Source organism: Microtus pennsylvanicus, chromosome 11 (genome assembly GCF_037038515.1).
Source record: "Microtus pennsylvanicus isolate mMicPen1 chromosome 11, mMicPen1.hap1, whole genome shotgun sequence".
Taxonomy (NCBI): domain Eukaryota; kingdom Metazoa; phylum Chordata; class Mammalia; order Rodentia; family Cricetidae; genus Microtus; species Microtus pennsylvanicus.
In genome coordinates, this window is record NC_134589.1 from 36,262,701 (window position 1) to 36,288,669 (window position 25,969).

The 25,969-nt window shown below is 45.4% G+C and overlaps 1 protein-coding gene across 2 annotated transcripts in view; it reads right to left on the reverse strand.

Annotated features, from left to right (window-relative positions):
* Ppm1d (protein phosphatase, Mg2+/Mn2+ dependent 1D) overlaps positions 1–4,307 on the reverse strand; it is a 40,357-nt gene extending 36,050 nt beyond the window's left edge. Inside the window, exon 1 of one of the 2 annotated variants that reach the window (XM_075991239.1) lies at positions 3,634–4,209. In XM_075991239.1, the coding sequence (XP_075847354.1) occupies positions 3,634–4,084 (451 nt within the window). In that variant the 5' untranslated portion in view covers positions 4,085–4,209. Of the gene's footprint in view, positions 1–3,633 lie in introns of both variants that reach the window. The other variant, XM_075991240.1, reaches the window with a different exon arrangement.
* Positions 4,308–25,969: the final 21,662 nt, after the last annotated feature.

The window sequence follows — 25,969 nt, forward strand, 5'->3', positions numbered from 1 at the left end:
AAAATAATAAATAAATAAATAAATAGCCGGGCGATGGTGGCGCACGCCTTTAATCCCAGCACTCGGGAGGCAGAGGCAGGCGGATCTCTGTGAGTTCGAGACCAGCCTGGTCTACAAGAGCTAGTTCCAGGACAGGCTCCAAAGCCACAGAGAAACCCTGTCTCGAAAAAACAAAATAAATAAATAAATAAATAAATGACAACAGACAGTACACCTGAGGAAATGACACCAAAGGTTGTCCTACCCACACAGGCAGCCTGGTAGCATAAACCATGGCTCAGGAGAAAAGTTGAATACGTTAAAATAAGTGGTTGTATCTCAAGTCCCAGCACTCCAATGACTAAGAAAGAACGACCAAGGCCCCTGGGCTGTGTGACAGGAAAGATCCTATCAGAAAACAGAAAGCTCAATCACTTGGTATATATTGTCTTCAAAACAAAGTGAGTTTCCTTTCAATAGCAGGCTAGTGAATGATAAACTTCTAATTGTTCTTTGGAAGACTCAGTTTGGGAACATGCATATCCAGCAGAGTGGACAACATCTTCACAATAAAAATCTTTTCTGGTAGCATCAATGAGAATAGCCAACTTTTTTTATTATAAGACGAAATTCATCAATATTCAGAAGATATTAGCTCACTGTGCCATGTTTTCCAAATGAATGATACACCATGTCAAAACTCACACATGTGCACAAGGCTGATTCAAAGGCCGGAGAGAGGAAGCTGAGGCTGAGAACGTAGTATCAGACTTGCCTAACAAATGCAAGCCACCAAGTTTGATGAGGGGAATAGAAAAAAATGTTTTAAATAGAGCAGAAGATCTCCAGGGGTCATTCCATACTGAGCAGCTATAGAAAAGAGACAGATGCTGGGAGGGGAAGTCATTCTTTCAGTAATATTTTTATTTTTATTTTTTTAGATCACAGTAAAATTACATCCTCTTCAGCCTTCCCATTCCTTCCTCCAAACCCTCCCATGTGCACACACACCCTCATTCAAATTCATGGAGTAAGGATCTCAATGTGAGACTATAAAAATTTTCATTAGTAAGATTTCAGATCACAATTCAACTAACCTTAAAACACAACCACTTGGCACAGACTACCAATAATCCACTACTACATCAACCAATAGCACAGGAAACTGAGTGCAGAACACATGAAAACATTAAGACAGACATTAAAAGAGATTTGCAAAAATATAAAACAATGCCTTTTTTTTTTTGGTTTTTTGAGACAGGGTTTCTCTATGTAACAGCTTTGGCTGCCACTTTGCAAATGAGGCTGGCCTCGAACTCAGATTCACCTGCTCTGCCTCCACAGAGCAGGGTTAAAGGGGTGTGCCACACCACATGGCATTAACTTGTATTTCTAATGTCAAGATTCTAATCTACTCAAAATACTTTTTAATATTCTTTTTTAAATTTAAGTTTAAAAGAGTTCCTTCAAGGTTTCATTCAATAAAAAAAATATGATTTTAAAAGAAGTATGTGAATGCAGAGCTGGAGAGCTGGCAAAAGGGTAAGAACAGTTACAGTTCTTTCAAGACCCACGTTCTTGAGTTCAGTCCCGGAACCCACTTCAGGCATCTCATAACCACCTGTAACCTTAGCTCCAACGAGAGCTGACATCTTGGATTTTTTTTTCAGGCATCCATACATACATCCACACACATACACATAATTTTAAGATATAAAATGTTTTGAAGTAGGTGCATACAAAAACATGCATCCACAATTACCAGCACGGCCTCTGCTTTAGTAAAGCGACACTCAGATCACAAAGGACAGAGCTTGCGCTTATGTGGGAGGTTTTGCATTCAATTCAACACCAGTACATAAAGCGATTAAAATAAAGCCAAATTTAGAGCTCCAACTTTTTCATTTTCTTTTCTTTGAGCTAATCTACTTTGTTGTCCTGGTCGTGAGCTTACACTGATCCGCCCTGATCTGCCACCGAGGTGCTGGGATGACCGTCGTCAGCCACTACACTCCAATAGGAATAGGAATCTTTTTTCTTTTCTTTCGTGTTTTGTTTTTTTTTTTTTAAAAGAGAGGGTCTCTCTACACGGCTGTCCTGAAACTATGTAGAGTAGACCAGGCGGGCCTCGAACTAAGTGAAAACAGTCTACCTCTGCCTCTCAAGAACTAGGACTAAAGGCATGCATCACCACACCTGGCTAAAGTTCAAATATTAAAAGCTTTTGATTTTTAAAGTTAAAGCATATGGCAAATTCATGTGCCCCAAGTGTACTGCGAAATAAATGGACTCTATAATAATTCTTTGTGTCTACTCGTCATGGTGTCTGTCTCGCTATCCACTTTTGTATCCTCTCCAGCCAATAATATAATGTATTTCTAGAATAAACTACAGTGCTTTCAGCTCTACTCTGCCCCCACAGAAAACAAAATAAATCCATCAAAGGGGCCCCCAGGGATTGGCTGGGAACCGCCTCCAAAAAAGCTTAGTGGCTGATCTTTGAGTCAATCAAATACTTGGCAAAAAGCCCAACAGATGGAAAACAGACTTTGAAACCAGCTAGTCTACACTCTGTGACAATGCCTTTCTAAAAATACCGTGTATTTTACAAATCTGTAACAGCTTTCTCTAGGTCTCTGTTTCCTTAATGAAAATAGAGCGGGTTTGCTTACGCCACTATAAACAAAGGGTTTTTAATGGCAGGAACATTAATTCTTTTCTGTAACAAAGATATGCGCCATATACCCACAGCAATAAATAACCACGATCCTGTGTCATTTACGCTGTACACGTACGTATTGTCTGACTTACAAACATTCAAAATTTGGTTAAAACTACAATTACACCGAACTTTTAGAACTTAAGGTATCTGTTACCAAAAGTTACTTCGATGGGAATTTATATGAGTGCTTTTTACTATGAACTTTTGGAAACTGTTTGAATGCAATTAGCTATCATCACACTCACTCACTAACACACACACACACCAGAAGTTAACACATGTCGAGGCCAATTTAATGTTTAACACGCTGCACGCCTTATTCATAAGCAATTCAAAAGATGACCCTAAAACACGATCACAACAATACTGCCTCCAAAAGTAAGTTACTTATGTTACACTTCAGCCCTTCTAAATTGGCTTACACGGAGCCATCAGGGTCAATGCGAAGTGACACCGCCGGTAGGAGGCAACCAAGAGGGACTTGCCCATCAAGAACAAAATTATGACAGATGCTACGGGAACGCTCCAGTTCTTGCCACCTCCGGCTTCCTTCACCTGGCTCACGTAGAAGCGTTTCTTTAATTTATATTTTGGTTAGAATCTGGCGCTGGCTTTCAAATACTTCTGAGCTTGCTGCTACCAAAGTGAATTAGCGAAGGGCGAAGGGACTGTTGCCCCGATCGTGGGAGGGAGAAGATAAAGCAAAGAGCGGTTGCTGGGAAACAAGCCATCCTGGCTTTTCCGAGGCCACTCGGTGTTCCCAGAACTCCAACCCTGACAGTTTTCCCTCGCATCCCTCAGTGGACGGCGTCACTTGATGGACAGCGTTCTTGGTACCGGGGGAAGGCCCACGCGGTACTGATGCTATAAAAGCCCAGCAAAAGAGAAGAAAAGAAAAATGAGGCGGGCGCCACACAAACCCGGGAACTTACCTAGTTTCTTCCACATGGCCAGGTGACAGGCGAGGAAGCCTTTGCGAATGGCAGCGCACACCTTAGCGGGCTCGGACGAGGTGAAGCCCTTCTGCTTCTTGATAAAACCCCACAAGTGCTCCCGGGCAAACTGTGCCGCCTCCCGCCCGCCGTGCCCGTCACACACGGCGAAGAAGGCCACCGAGGAGCGGCGGCGACAGCAGCGGCCAGCGGGTGGCGAGGCCGAGGCGTCCAGGGCAGGGTCGCGGGCCGCCGCCGGGCCTTTTCCCGATGGCCCGCTGCCGGCATAAGCGGAGCTCGCCGGCTGCCCGAGCGCCCGCAGCGACACCGGCGCCGGCTTGTCCTCCGCGGGTGGCTCGGGCTCCACCACAATCTGAGTTACGTCCTCCATGTACTTCCTCCCGCCCTGGTCAGAGAAGACGCTCACTCCCAGCGAGTACAGCCCCGCCATGGCCGGCTGCCCGGGATCCCGCCGTTCCCACGCAGTCCGCCGAATTCTGAGGCGGGAGACACACTCGCTGCTCGCCGGCCAACTATTGTTTATCTTCGACGACGCGGAGAGCGAGGAGGGGGCGGTCCCCGAGGTGGGGGGGGGGGCGCGCGATGTCGGGACTTGTCCGCGAGAGCTGGGCCGGTCGAGTCGCCGGCGAGAGGAGCTGAGCAGCTGCGCCTGCGCACTGCGCTCGCTCCCTGCCCGCCCGCGCCCACCGCACAAATCAGGCGTTCTCTAAACCCCTGTGACGTCACAAAGTTCGCTGGGACGGACCAATCAGGAGTCGAGGGGAGCGAGCTCGCCCCCGCCCTCCCTCCCACCCCCGCGTCTCTTTGCAACTGCTGCTGTCGCTCCGCCCGCCTGCGCTAGCCCTCGCTGTGCCGGGTCTGTTTTCCTCAGGCTGGAGCTTCTTCGCCCTGGGGGGCGTTTCCGCAGTTTCTAAGCCGCAGACACCTTAACCTGTCATCCTTTTTCCTCACCTCGATGCTTTGGGTGAGACTTCTGGCTTTTACCCCTTTTGGTCCTCCCAGAGCAAGCTTTGCAGGCTCCGGCCTCCCGCGATTGTGGAAAATCTGCTGAGAACGAGGGTGGACTTACCCTTCCACTCCTTCGAGCGAAATGGCGCGAAAATGCCCTTCAAAGACCGTTAGTCGGCGCGCTGGACGAGGGTAGCACTCGTGTACTGGCTTGGGTGGGATGTGTCCGACTGGGAGTTAAGGAGGGCTGCCCGGGTTAATTAAGAAAACTTGGAATTTTCCACCGCCAGTTGCGCAGTACGGTTTTCCACTGTGCGGTTGTGTCAGAGACCTAGCGGCGAATTTAATTCCTAACGATTCTTTCCAGCACTTTTAAAAATTTCTTTTTGCGTATTTTTCCACTTTTCAGCCTTGTTAATACTTTTTCGGACTAGTCCTGTATACAGCTACTGCTGTAGTATGTAACTTACATTTGGAAAAAGCCTACGTCAAACAGTCTCCATGTCCTAAGGACACGGTTATACCCCCTCTGTTCACCCAGTAGTGCGCAGTCCGAGCAATAAAATGCTTGCACTTTATTTCCATGGAATTAAGCCCCCAATGAGCATTTTTGTATTTTCTCGGTATCGTCTTTTTTTTTTTGAAGGATCTATTTAAAGTTCACTAGTTCCTATATGCGATTTACTGTACAGTGCCTTTGAGATTTCACATTGAGTAGAAACAAAGGAGTAGTGAAGATTTATACAGAGCTGAATAAGAAATGCAAATACAAAGAAAAAAATCTTTACAATGTCCTTCCTTGAAACAATCCCTATACCTACCAAAACAATCTTTTTCTTGTCTTTTTGGGGGTTTTTTTTGTTTTGTTTTGTTTTGTTTTTTGTTTTTTTAGACAGGGTTTCTCTGTGTAGCCCTAGCTGTCCAGGAACTAGCTCTTGTTGACCAGGCTGGCCTCAAACTCACAAAGATCCACCTGCCTCTGCCTCCCGAGTGCTGGGATTAAAGGCGTGCGCCACCACTGCCCGGCTCCAAAACAATTCTTTTTAAAGATTTATTTCATTTTAATTATATGTGTATCGCTATGTGCATGTGAATGCGAAGGCCAGTTAAAGGAGGTTGTGAGCCACCTGTGTGGGTGTTCCAAACCAAATTCCAGTCCTTTGCTAAAAGCAGTAGAGATGTTTTTAACTGATGAGCCATCTTTCTAGCTCCCTGAAGCAGCAATCTGAAATAACTTTGCCTTAACTTTGTGTGTGTGTGTGTGTGTGTTTTGAGACAGGGTTTCTCTGTGTAGCCTCAGCTGTCCTAGAACTGGCTCTGTAGGCCAAGCTGTCTTCCGGCTCACAGAGATCCACACCTGCCTCTGCCCTCTGCTTCGGCGTTAATAAAGGCTGTGAAACACCAACTGGCCCCCTTTTTTTTGTTGGGGGGGGAGGGTGTTCGAGACACTTTCTCTGTAAAACAGCCATGGCTGTCTTGGTACTCGGTTTGCAGGCCAAGATGGCTGCGAACTCAGAGATCCTCCTACCTCTGCTTCTCAAGTGCTGTTACCACAGCCAGGTCTCATCTTAACAGGTGAGCAGAACAGTCTCAAAACCTAATAATTATAACAATAAGCAGAAATGTATAGGCCACATTTCATTTAAAACTAGCTGAGTTTTAAAATCCTAAGTAAGATACTAACAGGGATGCCCCTGCAGCTTCCATCCCACAGGACCTGCAGGAGGAACAGCTCATTCCCCTCCTTATAATTTCCACCTTAGTGTGTCTGCCTTGGCCCCAAGAGTCTACCACAAGACAATTCCACCAAACCTCTCAAGGCCTTGCCTCCCAGTCTGGGGCTACAGCCTCCAGGCCGTCTGTTAATCTCGATAGTAAAGTCCACCTCTACGGCTTCCCTTCCACATCCCATTCCCAAGTCACCCCATGTTTCAGCTTCTACCAACCATTTCCACTTGATCTCAGCCTCATCTGGAAATGGAAATCAACTTCCTGTCCCAGACACTTCGCTCACAGTGTTCTTACCAAACCCCTGCACCTCTTATCACCTCCAGAGACCCCACTTCCTCTCTGAATCACTGACTGCAGCTCCCAGCTTGCCCCTCCCAGCTCTTCCTTTATTCATGGCTTACTATCTGGCCCAGTCCGCCTCTCTGTAGCTCTGATAAGACATTGACAGCAACCAATCTGGGGAGGAAATGGCCAGGCAGGAACTCAAGGCATGAACCTGAAAGGCTGAACTCAGAGATTGTACTGCTTACTGGCTTGCTCCCCCAGCTTGCTCAGCTTTTATTGTCGTTCTGGTTTTGGTTTTGGTTTTTTGAGATAGGGTTTTTCTGCACAACAGCTCTGGTTGTCCTGGAACTCGATTTGTAGAACAGCCTGGCCTCAAACTCACAGAGATCTGCCTGTCTCTGCCTCCCGAATGTTGGGATTAAAGGTGTGTGCCACCACAGCTCCACATAATAAATAAATAAATAAATAAATAAATAAATAAATAAATAAATAAATAAATAAATAAATAATTTTTTTTAAATTTAATCAGGGGGCTGGAGAGATGGCTCAGTGGTTAAGAGCACCGACTGCTCTTCCAGAGGACCCGGGTTCAATTCCCAGCACCCACATGGCAGCTCACAACTGTCTGAAGATCAGTTCCAGGGGATCTGACACTTCACACCAGTGCACATAAAATAAAGTTAAACAAACCATAAAAATATTTTTAAAAAAAAATCTAATCAGAGCTGAGTGTGGTGTTGAACAACTTTAATCCCAGTACCTGGGAAGCAGAAGTGGCTCTCTATGAGTTCAAGACCAGTGTGTTCTACTTAATGAGTTTCAGGACAGCCAGGCCAACATAAGAGAGAAACCCTGTCAAAAAAAAAAAAACTAACCAGTTTGCTATTGTTTCTTCCCAAAAGTATAAGTCATCTATTAGAGCCAACTCCATATTAACAACGGCAAGATAAATGAGATAAATGTGTCTCAAGAGGCTAATCTGTCAATCTATCTGCCTTTCCCCTGCTGGGTTTGCAACTCTAACCTGAGGACTGCTTTCTCACTGTGTGAGTACAGTGGGGACACAAGGTCCAAACTGCAGCTGCCACGCTCCCAAAGGTGTCATCCCCCTGTGCATTCCTCATCAGCCAGGGAAGATCAATCTGTCATGTTCTCACAGATAGCTGGAAAGAATACTCATGCCTTCTCTCTTCAGATAGCTTGACTTACACACATGGCCTGACCCCTCCCTCTCTGTCTCGGTGGCCTACTCTTGAATTCATTGTGGCTTGGCTTGGTTTTTCTTTACTAAGACAGGGTGTACTATGCAGTACTGGCTGGCCTGGATGGTGCTATGTAAACTGGACCAGGCTGGCTTTAAACTCAGAAAGATCTACCTGCCTCTGTTGCCCAAAGACTGGGATTAAAGGTTTATCCATTATGCCTTATTTGTTTTGGATTCTTTCTTTCATTCTTTCTTTCTTTTTCTTTAATGGTTTCTTTAAGACAGGATTTTTCTGTGCAGCCCTGGCTGTCCTGGAACTTCCTGTGTGAACCAGTCTGGCCTCTAACTCACAGAGATCTTTTACCTCCTCTGCTCTCCTGCCCCCAGGGCTGGAATTAAAGGCCTGAGTCACCACCTCACTTGTAGAATAGGCTACTATGGAACTCACTAAACAGCTCTCAGGCTGGCCTTCAACTCACAGCTGTCCTCCTGCATCATCCTTCAAAGGGCTAGAATTACAGACCTGGCTAAATTTATTGATTTTCCTAGGTGAAAAGTTTCTCCTTTTTTCCTTTTCTAAGAAGTTAAACAAAACTATGTTCCAACTGGGCAGCTGAGATAAGAGGAGCAGAGGAGCCCAAGGTCTGAAAATGGCCCAAGCAACACAGTGAGGACCCCCATCTCAGAGCCAGGTGTAGGGGTGCAGCCCTTTAATCCCAGCACTTGGCCCACGAAACCCTGAGGAAAAGGGTTTCTCAGGCAGCATTGGCTACATGTGACCCTCAGGGGTAGCACACTTAACTAGCACGCGCTGGGTTCTAAATTCAGGCCCCAGCGCTGAAATAAAGAAAGCTTTGTTTGAATAATTTGTTAGAAGCTTGGTGGTACATGCCTATAATTCAAACAGCGGGAAGAGGAGCCCATGAGTTCAAGGTCATCCTGAGCTTGCTTAGGTTTATATGAGACCATCTCAAAAAGAAAAAATAGGGGCTTGGGAGGAGATGGTTCAATGGTTAAGAGCACCGGTTGCTCTTCCAGAGGACCTGGGTTAAATTCCCAGCATCCACATGGCAGCTTACAACTGTCTGTAACTCCAGTTCCAGGGAATTTGACACCCTCATACATGCAGGCAAAAACACAAATGAACATGAAATCAAAATAAATAAAAAAAGATTTCTTAAAAAAAAAAAAACAACCAAACCAAAAAAAAAAAAAGAAGATAGGAAGACATACATTTTTTCTTAATTACTATATTCCTTTTTCTTAAAAACATGATTATTTTTACTTTTTAAAAATGTTGGAGGGGCTGGAGAGAGAGCTCAGAGGTTAAGAACATTAGCTGCTCTTCCAGAGGTCCTGAGTTCAATTCCCAGCACCCACATGGTAGCTCACAACCATCTGTAACGAGATCTGATGCCCTTGTCTGGTGTTCAGGCAAACATGCAGACAGAACACTGTATATATAATAATAGATTTAAATACATACACACACACACATATATATGTGTGTGTGTGTATGTATTTAAATATATGTATATATATATGTATATATATAGGACGTGGCAGTACACATCTTTAATCCCAGCACTCAAGAGGCAGAGGCAGACAGATTTCTAAGTTCAAGGCCAGCCTGGTTTACAAAGTGAGTTTCAGGACAGCCAGGACTGTTAGACACAGAAACCCTTTCTCAAAAATAAACAAGCAAACAACCAAAAGAAAAATATGTGTGTGAATGTAGGCACCTGACAAGTTCAGAAAAGTGAGGCAGATCCCTGAAGCTAAATTTTCTAAAACATTGTAAACCTCCTATTATGGGTGCTGGGAACCAAACCAGGGTCTCCTACAGAATAGCAAATGCTCTTGACTGTTGTGTCAGCTCTGCAGCCTCTCCCTTTGTTAGAGAAAGCTTTAAGCCCCGAGTGATGTGCCCATCAAACTTGGATACAAAAATTAGCAAAACACCTTCGGTATAGAAACTAGCAAACTGATGCCCCCGCTCCCTATGAGACTGGATTCAGCTTCTGTGCTCGAGTGACCTTCCAGGTGACTGCAGGTGTATGCTACCACACCCAGCTTCAGTAAAATTTTAAACACTGCGTTTGCTTTAAGGTATGGACATGGCAGTTTTGGCTTCTAAACTACTATAGAAACAGGTCATTTTACAATACCCACTGCCTCTTCTGTGTTGAGACCCATTTTCTCCTCCTCCTGCTTCCATCCAATTTGTGAGATGAGTGAACATAAGAAAGACTTACCCACTGGTGAGAAGGCTCAGCAGATAAAGGTGTGACACGCCTGAGTCTTGAGGTTAATACTTAGGAGCTCACCTCAAGGCTGAAGGAGAGAACCAATTCTAAAACACTGTCCTCTGAACTCTACATACACACCATGGCTCAGGTGCCCACTCACACACACACATACACACTAATAACATTATAAAAAAGAGAGAAAGAAAGGAACTTCAAGTTGGGTATTGTTGTGCATAGTGTCTCTAAAAAACAGAAGGCTGGGCAATGGTGGCATATGCCTTTAATCCCAGCACTTGGGAGGCAGAGGCAGGTGGATCTCTGTGAGTTTGAGGTCAGCCTGGTCTACAAGAGCTAGTACCAGGACAGCCACCAAAGCTGCTACAGAGAAACCCTATCTCGAAAAATCAAAAACAAAACAAAAAACAACAAAAACAGAAGCCAGGCAGTGGTGGTGCATGCCCTTAATCCCAGCAGTTAGGAGGCAGAGACAGGTGGATCTCTGTGAGTTTGAGGGCAACCTGGTCTGTAGAGCTAGTTTCAGGACAGCCACGGCTGTTCCACAGAGAAACCCAATTTCGAAAAACAAAACAAAAAGCAGAAAAGGAACTTCAGAATCAGTCTCTCTCACTCTCTCTCTCTCCTCTCCTTCTGTTCTCCTAAGGCCTTATTACTCAGTCCAGGCTGGCCATAAACGCCTGATCTTCCTGCCTCAACCTCCCAAGATTGCGGACATACGCCACTATGCCCATCTGTACTTCACTTTCTAATTCCTTGGCCTGGTCCAAGTATCTACTTCCAAGACCACAAGGTGGTGTTTTTCTGCCAGCTTAGCAGCCACACCTGAAGCTACTAATGTTTTAACTACAGTTTGCATCCCATGGCCCTGCAATCAGCAGTCCTGCAGCTCAGACCATAGTCTGGTGGGATTTATGGTCAACCACGCCACAAAATGTAGGTTTTTAACTAAGTATCATTCTGTTTATCAACAAAGACGGGGTAGTCAGATACTGGGGTGAAAACCTAGATTCTCTGCTAGATCAGAGAAGCCAACCAGCTGACCTTCCTTTTTGGCCAGAGACCCAGCAAGAGAACACTTCTCCAATCATCCCAAATCAAAAAAGGCCCACCGTACTTCTCCTATGCATCTCTCTATCATTCCCCTGGGTGCTCTTGTATATTGTTTTACTCTTTACTCTTTCTTCTTGAGGGGGCACCCATCTCCCAAATAAACACAGAGTCTTATTCTTTCTTATAAATGCCTGCCCTTAGCTTGGTTTCTTTTCAGCCAACTTTTCTTAAATTAACCCATCTACCTTTGGCCTCTAGACTTTTACCTTTTTCGATTTCTGTATATCTTTTCTTTACTTCTGACTCCATGTCTGGCTGCGTGACTGGATGACCAGCCCCCTGGTCTCTCTTCTCCACCTCTCGTTCCCCAATCCTCTTTTCTCCTATTTGTTCACTCTGCATGCCTGTCCCGCCCATTTCTCCCTCATGCCTAGCTATTGGCTGTTCAGCTCTTTATTAGACCAATCAGGTGTTTTAGAAAGGCAAAGTAACACAGCTTCACAAAGTTAAACAAATGCAACATAAAATAATGCATACATCTTTGTATCATTAAGCAAATATTCCACAGCATAAACATATGAAACGCATCTTCAACTACCTAGGTGGAAACAACACCTGAGTCCTCCATCCTTGCTCTGGCTAATTCCTGTCAGCTAATCAATGACTCTTCCCCCCCCACCCCAATCCCAGGTTAATTTATTCATACAGTCTCAGAGTCTCCCAGAGCAATCAAATATCCTGCAACAATAAGGGGAGAAGATAAGGCAGGAAGAATAGCTACAATAGAGACATGTGAGGTGCTCAGGAAGCAGAGGCAGGCCAAAGTCTGTGAATCGGAGGCTAGTGTGGTCCACATAGACCAGCCAAGGCTACATAGTGAGACCTTGGCTAAAAACAAACAGTCTACTGTAGTACCTGTATACATTAAGCTATGTCAGCTCTTCTCAGGTTTTTTTGTTGTTGTTGTTTTGTTTTGTTTTGATGTGCATGAGTGTTTTGCCTACCTGTATGTCTGTGTACTGTGTGTGTGCCTGGTGCCTACAGAGATCAGAAAATTGTGTCAGATCCCCTGAGACTAGAGTTGCAGGCACTTGTGAGCCACCATGTGGGTGCTGGGAGCTAAACACAGGTTCTCCAGAAGAGCAGCCACAGTGCTCTTAACCACTGAACCATCTGTCCAGCCCGTCTATGTCATTAGTAATCAGTTTTTGCTACTAACTTTTTAAATCAATTTTTCTCAAGAGTTTTTTTATTCTCCTATAAGATCTCCTATTCCCTATGTTCTAAAATAGCCAGATCTTATATCCTAATTTACCAAACTTGGTTTGAATTTTCTTGCTCTTTGCCTTCTCTTTTTCAATTGACAACTTTCACCGAACATATTTTTAGGTGTCTCATTGTATTTTAATTTGTAGTACCAACACAGGTACTTGTGCCAGTCTTTACTTAAGATACATCTTCTGTTTGGTGTTTTGTTGCAGGATATTTAATCACACTATAAACCCCAAGATTTTGTATGTACTGTAAAAAAAAAAAGTTTCTAGTTGTGGTATGGCTCAGCCCTAGCACACACCTTTAACACAAGATTTTCCTTCTTAAATATTGTAAACAGGGTTAAATGAAATCAAGTGCAAGGCCAGCCTGGTCTACAGAGTGAATTCCAGGAGAGACAGGGCTACACAGAGAAACCCTGTTTCAAAAACAAAAAATAGACAAAATATTGTTATGCCATTCTAGAGTCTCTCAAAGTATTCAATTTATTTTCCTGCACTCATATCGTACATGTTATGTAACATTTAATTAAATATGCACTTAAAACAAGAAGAACTAGAATAAACTGGTTTGTGCACAAACACTGACCAAGTACGTGGGAACTTTAGTATATGGTTAGAGCTCAGCTGAAGCTAGTTCCCAGAGGTTCAGCATTTTCTGGGTTTCATTGCTTTTGAGGCAGTGGAGAGCATTGTTGAAACAAGTGAATCACCCCATCAGTGACTGGCTGAAAGGGTTATTGGACTGCTTCCAGTCAGGTTTCACATACTAATGAGGTGAAGAAGTCAGAAGATTCAGGCTGGGTGTGGTGGTTCATACCTGAAATCCCAATACTCAATAGATTGTGGCAGGAGTTCAGGGACAGCCTGAGCTGTATAAAGAATTCCAGGCCAGCATGGTGAGATTGCATATGCCTTTTGTTCATTTATTTTTAATGCGCATGAGTGTTTTGCCTGCGTGCTTGGTGCCAGGGAGGTCAAGAAGAGGGCATCAGGTCACCTGGAACCAGAGTTACAAGGACTTTGAGAGCCACCATGTGAGTGCTGGGGACCAAACCTAGATCCTCTTAACCACTGAGCCATCTCTCCAACCTGGAGACACTTAATCCCAGTACTCAGGAGGCAGAGGCAGACATCACTGAGTTCTAAGCCATCCTGGTCTACGCAGCAAGAAATTCCAGGACGGCCAGGGCTACAGAGAAAGACCCTGTCTTAACAACCCCGAGAGCCCCACCTTACCCCCCAAAAAACACTAAGAATTCCAGACAATAGAAGATAACGTGTACAAAAAAAAAAAAAAAGCACAGGTTCAATGAGGTGTCCCAGGGGACACCAAGAAGCCTATCTTTGCCCTGCTGAGCAAGACCTTCACCCTCGAGCAAGGCAGAACCCAGTTAACCCAGATCAAAGTTGAGATCTAAGACAAGGAAAACATCCCATCCAACCAGCAGCAGCTGACTGTCAAGGCGAGCAGCTGCAGGGTGCCTGCACTCTGTCCTACTACAACACCCAGGGAGTCCACACTGCAGCTGGTGCTAGGCCTGCATAACAGCTTTGCGGGGCCACGTCTCCCAGCTCCTGCGGGATAACTAGGACAAAACTGACCAGCTGCAAACCTGCCTGCTGCATTCTCATACTGTTAAAAGGCACAAGAAACATGGGCACACACAATCTCAGAACCAAGAATAAGGTCAAAGCGGAGAGATGCCTGCAGGCCCATGACCCTGAAGCCCTGATCAAATGCCCTTCCATGGAGGAAAGCGAAAGAGGGCCAGTGAGGCCAGGCTATGGTGGCGCACGCCTTTGATCCCACCACTTGGGAGGCAGAGGCAGGCAGATCTCTGTGAGTTCGAGACCAGCCTGGTCTACAAGAGCTAGTTCCAGGACAGACTCCAAAGCTACAGAGAAACCCTGTCTCGAAAAACCATAAATAGATAGATAGATAGATAGATAGATAGATAGATAGATAGATAGATAGATAGATAGATAGATAGGAGGGCCAGTGAGATGGCACTTTCTGCCAAGTCTGACAACCCACGTTCAATCCCTGGAACCCACATAGAGAAAGGGCAGAACCATACCTCCTGGCACCTCTTTCTCTCTCTCTCTCCTCCAACACATACACCGCAAATAAATATTCTGATTAAAAACAATTTGTGTTTTTTTTTAATAACAAAAAAGAGCCAGAAGTAGGCCTAAACATGGAATCCCCAGCATTCAGAAGCTGGATCAAGTAGATCCTTAGTTAGCTACACAGCTGGTTCAAAACCAGCCTGTGATACATAAGACTTTTTTTTTTTTAAGAGTGTGAAGGTGCTCCGGCTGCCACCCCACTAATTGCCAGGACTGAGCCAGCTGATCTGGCTGCCAAGGCCAGAGGCCCTTTCCTCCCTTACTGCTATCTCATCCTTCCAAAAGCTGTGCTGGGTCCAAGACGGCCACCTTTCCTGATGGAGGAGGGCCAGTCTTCAGTAGAGGGCATACCAATATCTGTGCTTCCCCTCGGACCACTAAACAAGCTCTCAAACAACAAACACCAGCACAAATCAGAAGGTTCCTAGGCAATGACCAACAGTGCATTTGTAATGCAAATAATAGCCTTCACTCCGCATACTTACAGAAATTAACTAAAAATTACATACAGTATGTTCTGCTACTCTGACAGACACTTCTATTTTCCTGTCCCACACCCATTCATCTTTCCCTTAGTAAAACAACACAATAATTTTCTTCTAGGTGAGCACCCCTTGTCCCAGTCTGAAGTCAAGTGGTTGAGTAGTAATGGCTCAGAATCAGCTTTGGAAAACAGCTCAGACAGCAGTAGGCCAATCCATGGCTTTAAGGATGGGTCCATTGGCTGGACAGGGGTGGCGCACACCCTTAATCCCAGCACTCGAGAGCCAGAGGCAGGCGGATCTCTGTGAGTTCGAGGCCAGCCTGGTCTACAAAGTGAGTTCCAGGACAGGCTCCAAAGCTACAGAGAAACCCTGTTTCAAAAAACCAAAACAAGATGGGTTCATTAGTGAATTCCTAACCCAAAGCCAAAGAGACATACAAGCATGCTCTGGGGCTCATGGGGAAAGTGTCCTTATCCTAGCAGCAGAGCTACCAACAGCAAAGCAAAGTCTTCTCAGGACCCTGAGTTCCAGCAATGGAAGACCATCACCCCTGCCACCATCCAGCCAGTATAGGTGAAACAGTGTCAAGAAGAAACCATGTAGCCGCCCCTATAGCCCAGGCTAGCTCAGACTTGCAGCAGTCACCACTGTCTGTCTCCCTAGTGCTGGGATTACAGAAGTTTGCGGCTCTAGCGCTGCTTTCAGTCCAGGCGGCAGTTTGGATCTGTTCTAGATTGATTTATGGTCATCAGCGTAAAGTTCTGTTTATCTGCTTACTGTTGCTTCTGGTTTTTTTCTGAAACAAGGTCTCATTCTCTTTCACACATTGGTCTGAAGCTTTTGTAAATCAGGCTGACCTCAAACTGATGACAATCCTCCTGCCTCAACCTTCCAGGTGTTAGGATTACAGGCATAAGGAGCCATGCCCAGCAGCTTAAAGTTCTTAAATGTTATTTGCTGATCTCTTTCTTTCTTGTGTCTACCAGTTTTACGCACTCAGACACGTCTATCACCCCATGACCCTTCCCTTCCTTGGTTGTGTTTAGGCCTCAGGAAAATGATGGGAGGAGAAAAGTATGTTAAATGTTCAGCTTTTGTTTCTAAACTCTTGATCTCACCTTTAGCCCACCAGAGAAATGCAAATCAAAACTACAGTGTGATCCTATCTCACACCTGTCAGAACAGTTTTTATAAACAAATGACAAATGCTACAGAGGATGTGGGGGAAAGGGAACCCTTAAACGCTGTTGGCGGGAACCCAGGCCAGTGCATATATTATGCAAAGCACGATAGAAGCTTCATTTTAATAAACAATCACCATATGATCCAGCTGTACCAGTCCTACACGTATATCCAAAAGCAAGGAAATCAGAATACATTGACGTATGCAAATGCTCCTTGCAACAATATCCACTATAGCCAAGCAATGGAATCAGAATAGGAGCCCATCCTCAGATGAACAGATTCAGAAAACATGGTGTGCTTACACAATGGAGTTTATCTAGCCATAAAGAAGAATGTTGTTTGCAAGAAAATAATGGACTGTTCCACCCATTAAGTGAAACAGGCCAAGCACAGAAAGATGGGCTAGAGATACAGTGCAGGGGTAGAGAGTTTACCTCAAATGTGCAAGGCTCTGGGTTCAATCCCTAGGGCTATTTTTTTAAAAGGCAATCATAAGCTGATCTTTGTTTGTTTATTATTTTGAGACAAAGCTCTAAGTAGCTTTGAAGCCTGTCCTAGAACTCACTCTGTAGACCAGGCTGGCCTCAAACTCACAGAGATCCACCTGCCTCTGTCTCCTGAATGCTGGGATTAAAGGCGTGCGCCCCTACTGTCCAGCTAAATTGTAGATTATTAAACAAAACTCCTAGTGCCAGAGATTGGCCAAGGAGGCCCCAAAGCCTCCCAAACAATACAGGCAATTGGTATTTGGGCTGCTTTGGGCTGCCTACCAGAATCAGTTAGCATGATCTTATGCCTTGTTTGCAGGATGTGGTGGTGTGAATGAGGGTGGCTCATAGATTTGAATGTGGAGTCACTGGGGAGTGGAACTCTTTGAAATGATTAGAAGGATTAGGAGGTGTGGCCTTGTTAGAGAAAGTGTGTCACTGGGGGTGACTTTGAGGTTTCAAAAGCCCATGGCAGGTCCAGTTTGTGTCTCCCCATCTCCCTTCCTTCTTCTTTCTCTGTATCTCTCTATATCTATCTATCTATCTATCTATCTATCTATCTATCTATCTATCTATCTATCTCCCTTTCTGCTTATGGATCAGGATGTAGTTCTCAGCTATTTCTTCAGCACTGGGCTTGCCATGCTCCCTGCCATAATGATAATAGAACTGTAAGCAAGCCCACAATTACTTCCTTTTATAAGAGTTGCTCATGCCGGGTGGTGGTGGTAGTTCATACCTTTAATTTCAGCACTAAGGAGGCAGAGGTAGGTAAATCTTTCTCTTCTCTCTCTCTCTCTCTCTCTCTCTCTCTCTCTCTCTCTCTCTCTCTCTTTCTCTCTCTCTTAAGATTTATTTATTTATTATGTATACAGTATTGTGTCTGCCAGCAGGCCAGAAGAGGGTACCAGATCTCATTACACATGGTTGTGAGCCACCATGTGGTTGCTGGGAACTGAACTCAGGACCTTTGGAAGAGTCATCTCTCCAGCTCCTCTTTTTTTTTTAAGTTATTTGTTTCATTAGATTTAATTTGGAAGTATTTTTTCCACATAAACTACATCAAGTTTTTTTTTATACATATCAATCCAAGTCCCACTCCCTCCCCTCTTTCCATTCCCTCTACATACCCTCCCACCCCACCCCCATCCAATCCTCAGAGAGGGTAAGGCACATTGCTTTGGGGAAGGTCCAAGGCCCTCCCTACTGGATATAGGCTGAGCAAGGTATCCTCCAAAGAGAATAGGTTCCCAAAACATCATTACATGCAGCCGGGATAAATCCTGGTGCCACTGCCAGTGCCCTCCGAGTCTGTTCCAGCCATGCAACTGTCAACCACATTCAGAGGGACTAGTTTAGTCTTATGCCTGTCCCTTCCCAGTCCAGCTGGAGTTGGTGAGCTCCCATTAGCTCAGGTAAACTGTTTCAATGGGTGAACTCATCCATCGTGGTCTTGACCCCTTTGCTCATGTCTCATTCCTTCCACTCCTCAACTGGGCACTGGGAGCTCAGTTCAGTGCTTTGATGCAGGTCTCTGCCTCTGTTTCCAACAGTTGTTGGATGAAGGTTCTATGATGATATTTAAGGTAATCATCAGTCTGACTATAGGGCAAGTCAAAATCAGGCCCCCTCTCCTCTATTGATTGGGGTCTTAGCTGGGGTCATCCTTGTGAATTCCTGGGAATTTCTCTAGAGCCAGGTTTCTTGCTAATCCTATAATGGTTCCCTCAATCAAGATATCTCTTTCCTTGCTCTCATCTCTGTCTTTCTTTGTTCTCGACTATCCCATTCCCTCAAGTTTTTCTCAACCCTCCCCTTCTCCCCCCTCTTCCCCTTCCACACTCTCTTCTTCCCCTACCCCCATGCTCCTAATTTTGTCAGGCGATTTCTTCAGTCGAGAGGCATTTAGGCTATTTCCAGGTTCTGGCTATTACAAATAATGCTGCTATGAACATAGGTGAACAAATGCCTTTGTAGCATGATTGAGCTTCTTTTGGGTATATGCCCGAGAGTGATATTGCTGAATCCTGAGGTAGATTGGTTCCCAGTTTTCTAAGAAACTTCCATACTGATTTCTAAAGTGGTTGTACAAGTTTGCATTCCCATCAGCAATGGATGAGTGTTCTCCTTACTCCACATCCTCTCCAGCATAGGCTATCCTTGTTGTTTTTGATCTTAGCCATTCTGACAGATGTAAGATGATATCTCAGAGTTGTTTTGATTTGCATTTCCATGATGGCTAAAGATGTTGAACATTTCCTTAAGTATCTTTTGGCCATTTGACATTCTTCTGTTGAGAATTCTCTGTTTAGTTTTGTACCCCCATTTTTCAATTGGGTTATTTAGAATTTTGATGTCTAATTTCTTGAGGTCTGGCAGGTAGAGTCTGAGGACATTCTGGTCTACAGAGTGAGTTCTAGTACAGGTCAGCTAGGGCTGTTAAACAGAGAAACCCTGTCTCGAAAACCAAAAAAAAAAAAAAAAAAAAAAAGAGTTGCTTCCAATGGAGTGTCTTGGACACCAACCCAACCACAAACTCTTCAGCCTACAATTTGTCCTGCCTACACCATGTCCTGAGGCAAATATGGCACAGAAGTTGTGGGGGTGACCAACTGATGACAGGTAGAGCTGGAGATCCATGCCCCTGAGAGGGAGCTCACTGAGGGCCGGGACCCAAAAGCAGGATACCCCAGAGTCTTAGGATAGAACTAAACATGAATGGCAAAAAAGAAGTCAATGAAATGGCTTCTAAGGCTATTCTGCTGTACCCATAGATGGGTACCTAGCCCAACTGTCATCAGAGAGGCTTCACACAGCAACCGATGGATACAGATGCAGAGACCACAGCCCAACATTAGGCTGAACTCAGGAAGTCCTGAAGAAGAGGGGCAAGAAGGATTGTAGGACCCAGTGGTATTAAGGGTCACCACAAGAAAACTCACAGAACCACCTAACCTGGACTCATAGGGGCTCACAGAGGGAGCCTACATGGGACTGACCTAGGATCTCTGCAGATGTGTTACAGTTGTGTGACTTATACTGTGGGACTCCTAGCAGTAAGAGCAGGAGGTGTCTCTGGCTGTTGCCTGACTTAAGGACCCATTCCTCCTGCTGGATTGCCTTCCAACCTTGGGGAAAAAGAGGGTTTCCGGTCTCACTGCAGCTTCATATACCAGGGCTGGTTGATATCCATGGGATACCTGCCTATATCTGAGCAGAAACAGCGGAAGAGGAGTGAATGGGGTGGGGAGGGGGTTCTGAGAAGAGGGGAGGAAGGGGGAGCTTTGGTTAGGATGTCAAAACAAGAAAATAAAAAAAAATAAAAGAGTTGCCTTGGTCATGGTGTCTCTTCACAGAAATAGAACAGTGTCTAAGAGGAAGACATAGGAAACCAGGCTGCGACTAGCCGAAAGCTTTCTCTCTGCTTCCCCTAACAGTGCTGCAAGGGCCCATGAAGGCTGCAGAGGAAAGACTTTCCTCAAGGCCTACTCCGCTCTGGACTCTGCCTGCAGCAATGCCAACCAGGAAAGCAAGATGTGAACCTTTAAAAGTGGTTATACTGACTTTCAGCATGGCATGGCCATTAAATTCTTTTTTTTTTTTTTTCGAGACAGGGTTTCTCCGTAGCTTTTGGTTCCTGTCCTGGAACTAGCTCTTGTAGACCTTAAACTCTTTTTTTAAAAAAAAAGATTTACTTATTTATAATGTATACAGTTTTCTGCCTGCATGCCAGAAGAGGCACCAGATCTCATTCTAGATGGTTCTAAGCCACCATGTAGTTGCCAGGAACTAAACCCAGGGCCTCTGAACAAGCAGTCAGTGCTCTTACCTGTTGGGCCATCTCTCCAGCCCCGCCACTGAAGTCTTGAACTCACAGAAGCTGTGACTGTCTGTATAAAATCTTGCCTGTCAATATCATGCCACGGAGGGGGGATGGGCTTGTGGGACCCCACACTTTCCTGAAGATTTATATAAAAATAATAGTTGGTCAAGGGAAGGACATTTTCTTCCATGGTGTAGACACCAGTAAGGAGCATATGGAAACAGCTCTAATGAGAGCTGGAGTAATGGCTCAGTGGTTTAGAACACTGCCTGCTCTATTAGAGGACCCAGGTTCAATTCCCAGCACCCACATGGCAGCTTACAACTGTAACTCCAGTTCCAGGGGACTGGACACCCATGGCAAAACATCAATGCACACAAAATAAAATTAAATAAGTTAAAAAAAAAACTAATGAAAATGTTCTGTCACAAGGAGCGGGGGAACATGAAAGTAGAAGGGAGCTAGCAGCTGGGAAAAGGAAAGGAATTAACAGTGGGAGGAGACAAGAGGAGGGAACCGGTAGGGGTTGAATATGGTGTAAACACATTATATACATGTATGGAAATGTCTTCATGAAACTCATTATTATGTACAATTAGCATGCTAATCAAAAAACAGACAATTACCATGTTTTCTCTCTCACATGTGATCTGGAGGAAAGGACAATGATCTGAAGGCAGATGAGCTGACGGAAGGGCAGGGGCTGGGAGTGGAGGGGAGAGGAGAAGAGAAAGATGAGCTGACGGAAGGGCAGGGGCTGGGAGTGGAGGGGAGAGGAGAAGAGAAAGAAAGCATGATGTTCAGAATGAGTACCAAAGAAACCATAATTCTGAACAACTGATATGGGTTAATTTAAAGAATAAAATTTTGAAAAATAGTAATTAATGTGACTGGAGAGGTGGCTCAGGGGTCAAAAGCACTGGCTGCTCTTCCAGAAGACCCAGGTTCAATTCCAGCACTCACATGGCGGCTCACAGCTGTCTGTAACTCCAGTTCCAGGAAATCTGATGATCTACCTCTTTGACTCCACAGGATCCAGCATGCATGTGGGGCATATAAACTCACATAATCACAAACACACACACATGTGACGTGCATCCACACACAGACACGATAAATAAAGTTTTAAAGTAAAAACTTAAAAAAATTAACTCATGAGATGGCTCAGATGGTAACGTGCCTGACATGCAAACCTGAGGACCTGAGTCTAATGCCCCAGAACAGACAGACGAAACCCAGGCACCATGACACATACCAATAATCCCAGCACTGGGGAGGCAGAGGCAGGTGGAACTCTGAGTTTGAGGCCAGCCTGGTCTTTAGAGTGCATTCCAGGACAGTCAAGAGTACATAGAGAAACCCTGTCTGGAGAAAAAACAAAAATGGAACACTATTGTGAGCTCTTGGTGTCAACTTCTGGCTTCCATTCATACATGCACACACACACACACACACACACACACACACACACACACACACACATTGAACTTCAAAAATTAAAAGGGGTGTAGAAAAATGGCTCAGTGGTTAAGAGCACATACTTCTCTTTCAGGGGATCTAAGTTCAGTTCCCAGCACTAGCATCAGGTAGATCACAACCACCTACATAATTTAAGCTCCACGAGACCCAATAACACCTTCTGTCTTCCACAGGTACCCCATATAAATAATAAAAGTAAAACCTTTAAAAATAGTCAAATTGAGCCAGGCAGTGGTGGCACATGTCTTTAATTTCAGCACTCGGGAGGCAGAGGCAGGCAGATCACTGTGATTTCGAGGCCAGCCTAGTCTACAGAATGAGTTCCAGACAATAATAATAATAATATATCAATAGGGAAGTGTGGCACATTCACAACTCTTTGTTTCTTGAAACAGAATTTGTGTTACAGCAGCTCAGCTCCGGCGGTCCTGGAACTCTCTTTGTAGACCAGGCTGGCCTCAAACTCAGAGTTCTGCCTCTGCCTCCCAAAGTGTGCCACCACTATCCAGCTTTTTTTTTTTTTTTTTTTTTGAGACAGGGTTTCTCTGTAGCTTTGGAACCTGTCCTGGAACTAGGTCTTATAAACCAGGTGGACCTCAAATTCACAAAGACCTGCCTGCCTCTGCCTCCCAGGTGCTGGGATTAAAGGCAACCCGACAAAAAAGGAAAAGAAAAAAGAAAAAATTGTGTAGTCCAGGCTGGACTTGAACTCCGAGTCCTCCTGCCTCTGCCTCCTTTAGCAAATCCTACTGGTCTGCACCACCAAAAGTGGCTAACCATTCACAACTCTTAAGAGGAGTAAGAGAAAGTATTCTTTTAGGAAGTTTAGCAGACATACATCAGATGACCCATCAAGAATCCTTCACTCCCGTCTCACGACCTTCTCTACTGGAGTGGGACCACCTACCTACCCCCTTCCCTAAACTCCACTGGAAAATAATGATCTGTGATATCTGTGGAAAGTTTACAGAAGGTTCTTAAAGGTGCATGTGTTGTGGGAATTCATTCCACCAATAGCTTTCGGGATTCAAGCCATAGGGTGTGACTTCTGTGTGTGGAAGGACGTGATCTCTTGTAAAGGAGAGGAAAGGTCCCTCACGCTCCCTTGGGAGGTCGGAGCAGAAGCAAGCTTGTGTGACTGCTCACATCTCCCCGGGGCAGAGCAGCGGGACAGGGCGGCTTCCACCTCGTTCTGTATTCTGTGAGTCTGTATTTCCCTTTGAATCCCTGTAACAAAGACAATTTGTAACTCTCGCATCGCCTCTCCCATTACACAAGCATTGGCATAGCCAATTTTCCTGCCCACAACCGAGACAAAAATGCCAGGAAAAGTGAGGGGGAGTCTGGCTACTACTGAGTTACTCCTGCGAAGGCCAAGAGTTTAGCACTCTCAGTGAAGGGATTATAGGCATATCCCACTATATATGAATTATGATTTTTATATTATTATTTATATTTTAAAGATAGCTTCTGGGGGCTAGAGAGATGGCTCAGCGGTTAAAAGCACTGACTGCTCTTTCAGAGGACAGGTTCAATTCCCAACACCCACATGGCAGCTCACAACTCTCTGTAACTCCAGTTTTGGGGAACCCGACACGCATGACAAAACACTAATGCACATAAAATAAAAAAGTAAATAGATTTTAAAAAACCCAGAAAGATAGCTTCTGAATGATATTTAAAACAACAACAGCCTAATGATATGTGGCAGATGAGCTGGAAAACAAACAGGCAGGCATGGTGTTTCCGAGGGTTTTCTCCTCTGCTTGGCTTTGACTACAAAACGCCCTGGGAGTTGGCTGGACTCACTCGGATGGTGTGGGGCTCCCGTGCAGCGGGGCAAATGTCACTTTGTTCTACAAACCTGTCCTTAGGCCTCCCGTCTAATTTCCCCAGGGTCATAGGCCTCAGAACAGACATGGTGCTTCTGAATTTGAAGGATGAACCCGAACAGCGTCCCGGTTCTGCAGGGAACAGCGTGTCCTGGGAAGTGATAGAGAAGGCGATCACAGCGAACGCCAGAGCAGGCTGGTGACGCAACAGGCAACAGCTGGCCCGGTCACCACGCAGCTCATGCGAGGAATTAACTTGACCTCAACAATTTGAAAGAATAACCCACTTCTGGAGATTAATTTTTCATTGTTTGGTAAAGCAGAGGTATTACATACAAACTTTAAATTAAGAATTCCTTCAGGTCTGATTTTGTATACTCAGCGCTCTAGGAGGCCTTTGATTCTCTCTCTCGGGCATTTTCCTCAAATAGATTGGGTGAATCGATGGTGGGCATGGTGGTGAACGAATCTCTGTGCCTCTGCGTCTCCCTGTCCGTCCCCGTCCCCGTCCCGTCCCCCCCCCCCCCCCCGTCCCCGTCCCCGTCCCCGTCCCCCCCCCCCCCCCGTCCCCCCCCCCCCTTCTCCCTTTACCCTAGAGGAGCTTATGTTACTCCGGCTGTCCTTGCTATGTCTGGTCCTTGAACTTCTGATCTCCCTTGCTTCTCCTCCCAAGTACTGGGATTTCAGGTATATATGTCCCATGTCCCATGATTTTTTTTGGGGGGGGGTTTGGTTAGTTTGGGTTTGGTTTTGTTTTTGAGGCGGGGTTTCTCTGTAAAAACAGTCCTGGCTATCCTGGAACTCACTCTGTAGACCAGGCAGACCTCGAACTCACAAAGATCCGCCTGCCTCTGCCTCCAAAGTGCTGGGATTTAAGGCGTGCGCAACCAGGACCAGGCTTGAGTTGATTTTTAAAGGTGTCTTTCCACTTGCAGAGCTCCCATCAGGCATCCCTTCAGGCTCTCTGGTCTCTTCTGAGTCTCTTTTTCCTTCAGATACTGACCAGAGTCAGAGTCTGGGCCTGCGTTCCCTGATGACCAGGTTCTCCTCACTCATTCTCTGAAGCCCTACCTACCCACTTTCCCAACCTTCCGCTATAAGAAAAAAAAGTATTTTTCTTTAGACTTTTTATGCGTTTGAAGACCACCTTATAACCCTTTTTTTCTGAATTACTAACTGAAAACCAGAGGCAGCTCCGTCTATTGATTCATGCCTGTAATCTCAGCACTTAGGAAGCAGATTCAAATGTTCATGGACAGCTTCAGCCCAGGCTGGCCTCAAACTCACAGCAATCCTCCTGTCTCAGCCTCTCCAGTTCTGCATTTACAGCCAATGTCCTTTCCTTGTAATTTATCGGGCTGGAGAGTCTTGGTTGTCATGGGTGTCTGTAGTTTATCTAGATTCTAAGTAAGGTTTCTAGAGAGAATTTAAAGGACCCTGAGAGCACAGAAAAGTAGCAAGACTGAAAACTAAGAGCCCTGAACAGATATTACTCTTCAAGAAGTGTAGCAATTTACTAACCATGAATTCTCTGTGGACCTCACAGGTGAGTCTGCCATAGTGTCAGCAGGAGGCATTCAGGCTTGGCCATCTCTGGGTGTCCATGTCCCACGGTGGGTGCGCCCCTGCAAGTCTGCGATTGAAGAGAGTGGCCTTAGAGAGCTTCCGAGAGTACATATAGTCCTATGACGCATACAGGCTGGAGGAACTGCTAAAGACATGAAACCCAAGGCAGAGCCTACTGAGAAAGTTTAGCCAAGAAGCAGTATTAGAGAAGGAATGCACGCAGCCCCCCAAGCTCCTAACCCTAGGAAGAAGCAAGCCTGGGTCAGGGAAGAGGCGAGCCTGGGCCAGGGAGGAGGTGAGCCTGGGTCAGGGAAGAGGCGAGCCTGGGCCAGGGAGGAGGCGAGCCTGGGCCAGGGAGGAGGCGAGCCTGGGCCAGGCACATCCGGAATTTCATGGACAGCGCTGCAGGAAAGGACTCTGACCCCAGGCTTCCCTGTACATAGGTATAGGGACACAAGAAGGAGTGTGGAACACTCATCAGCAGGGTTCTGATCTGAGAATGGCCATGGATGTAAGAGGGATGTATGGGGACAAAGGGATCTAAATACTAGGGTGTTATCTGCTAGTG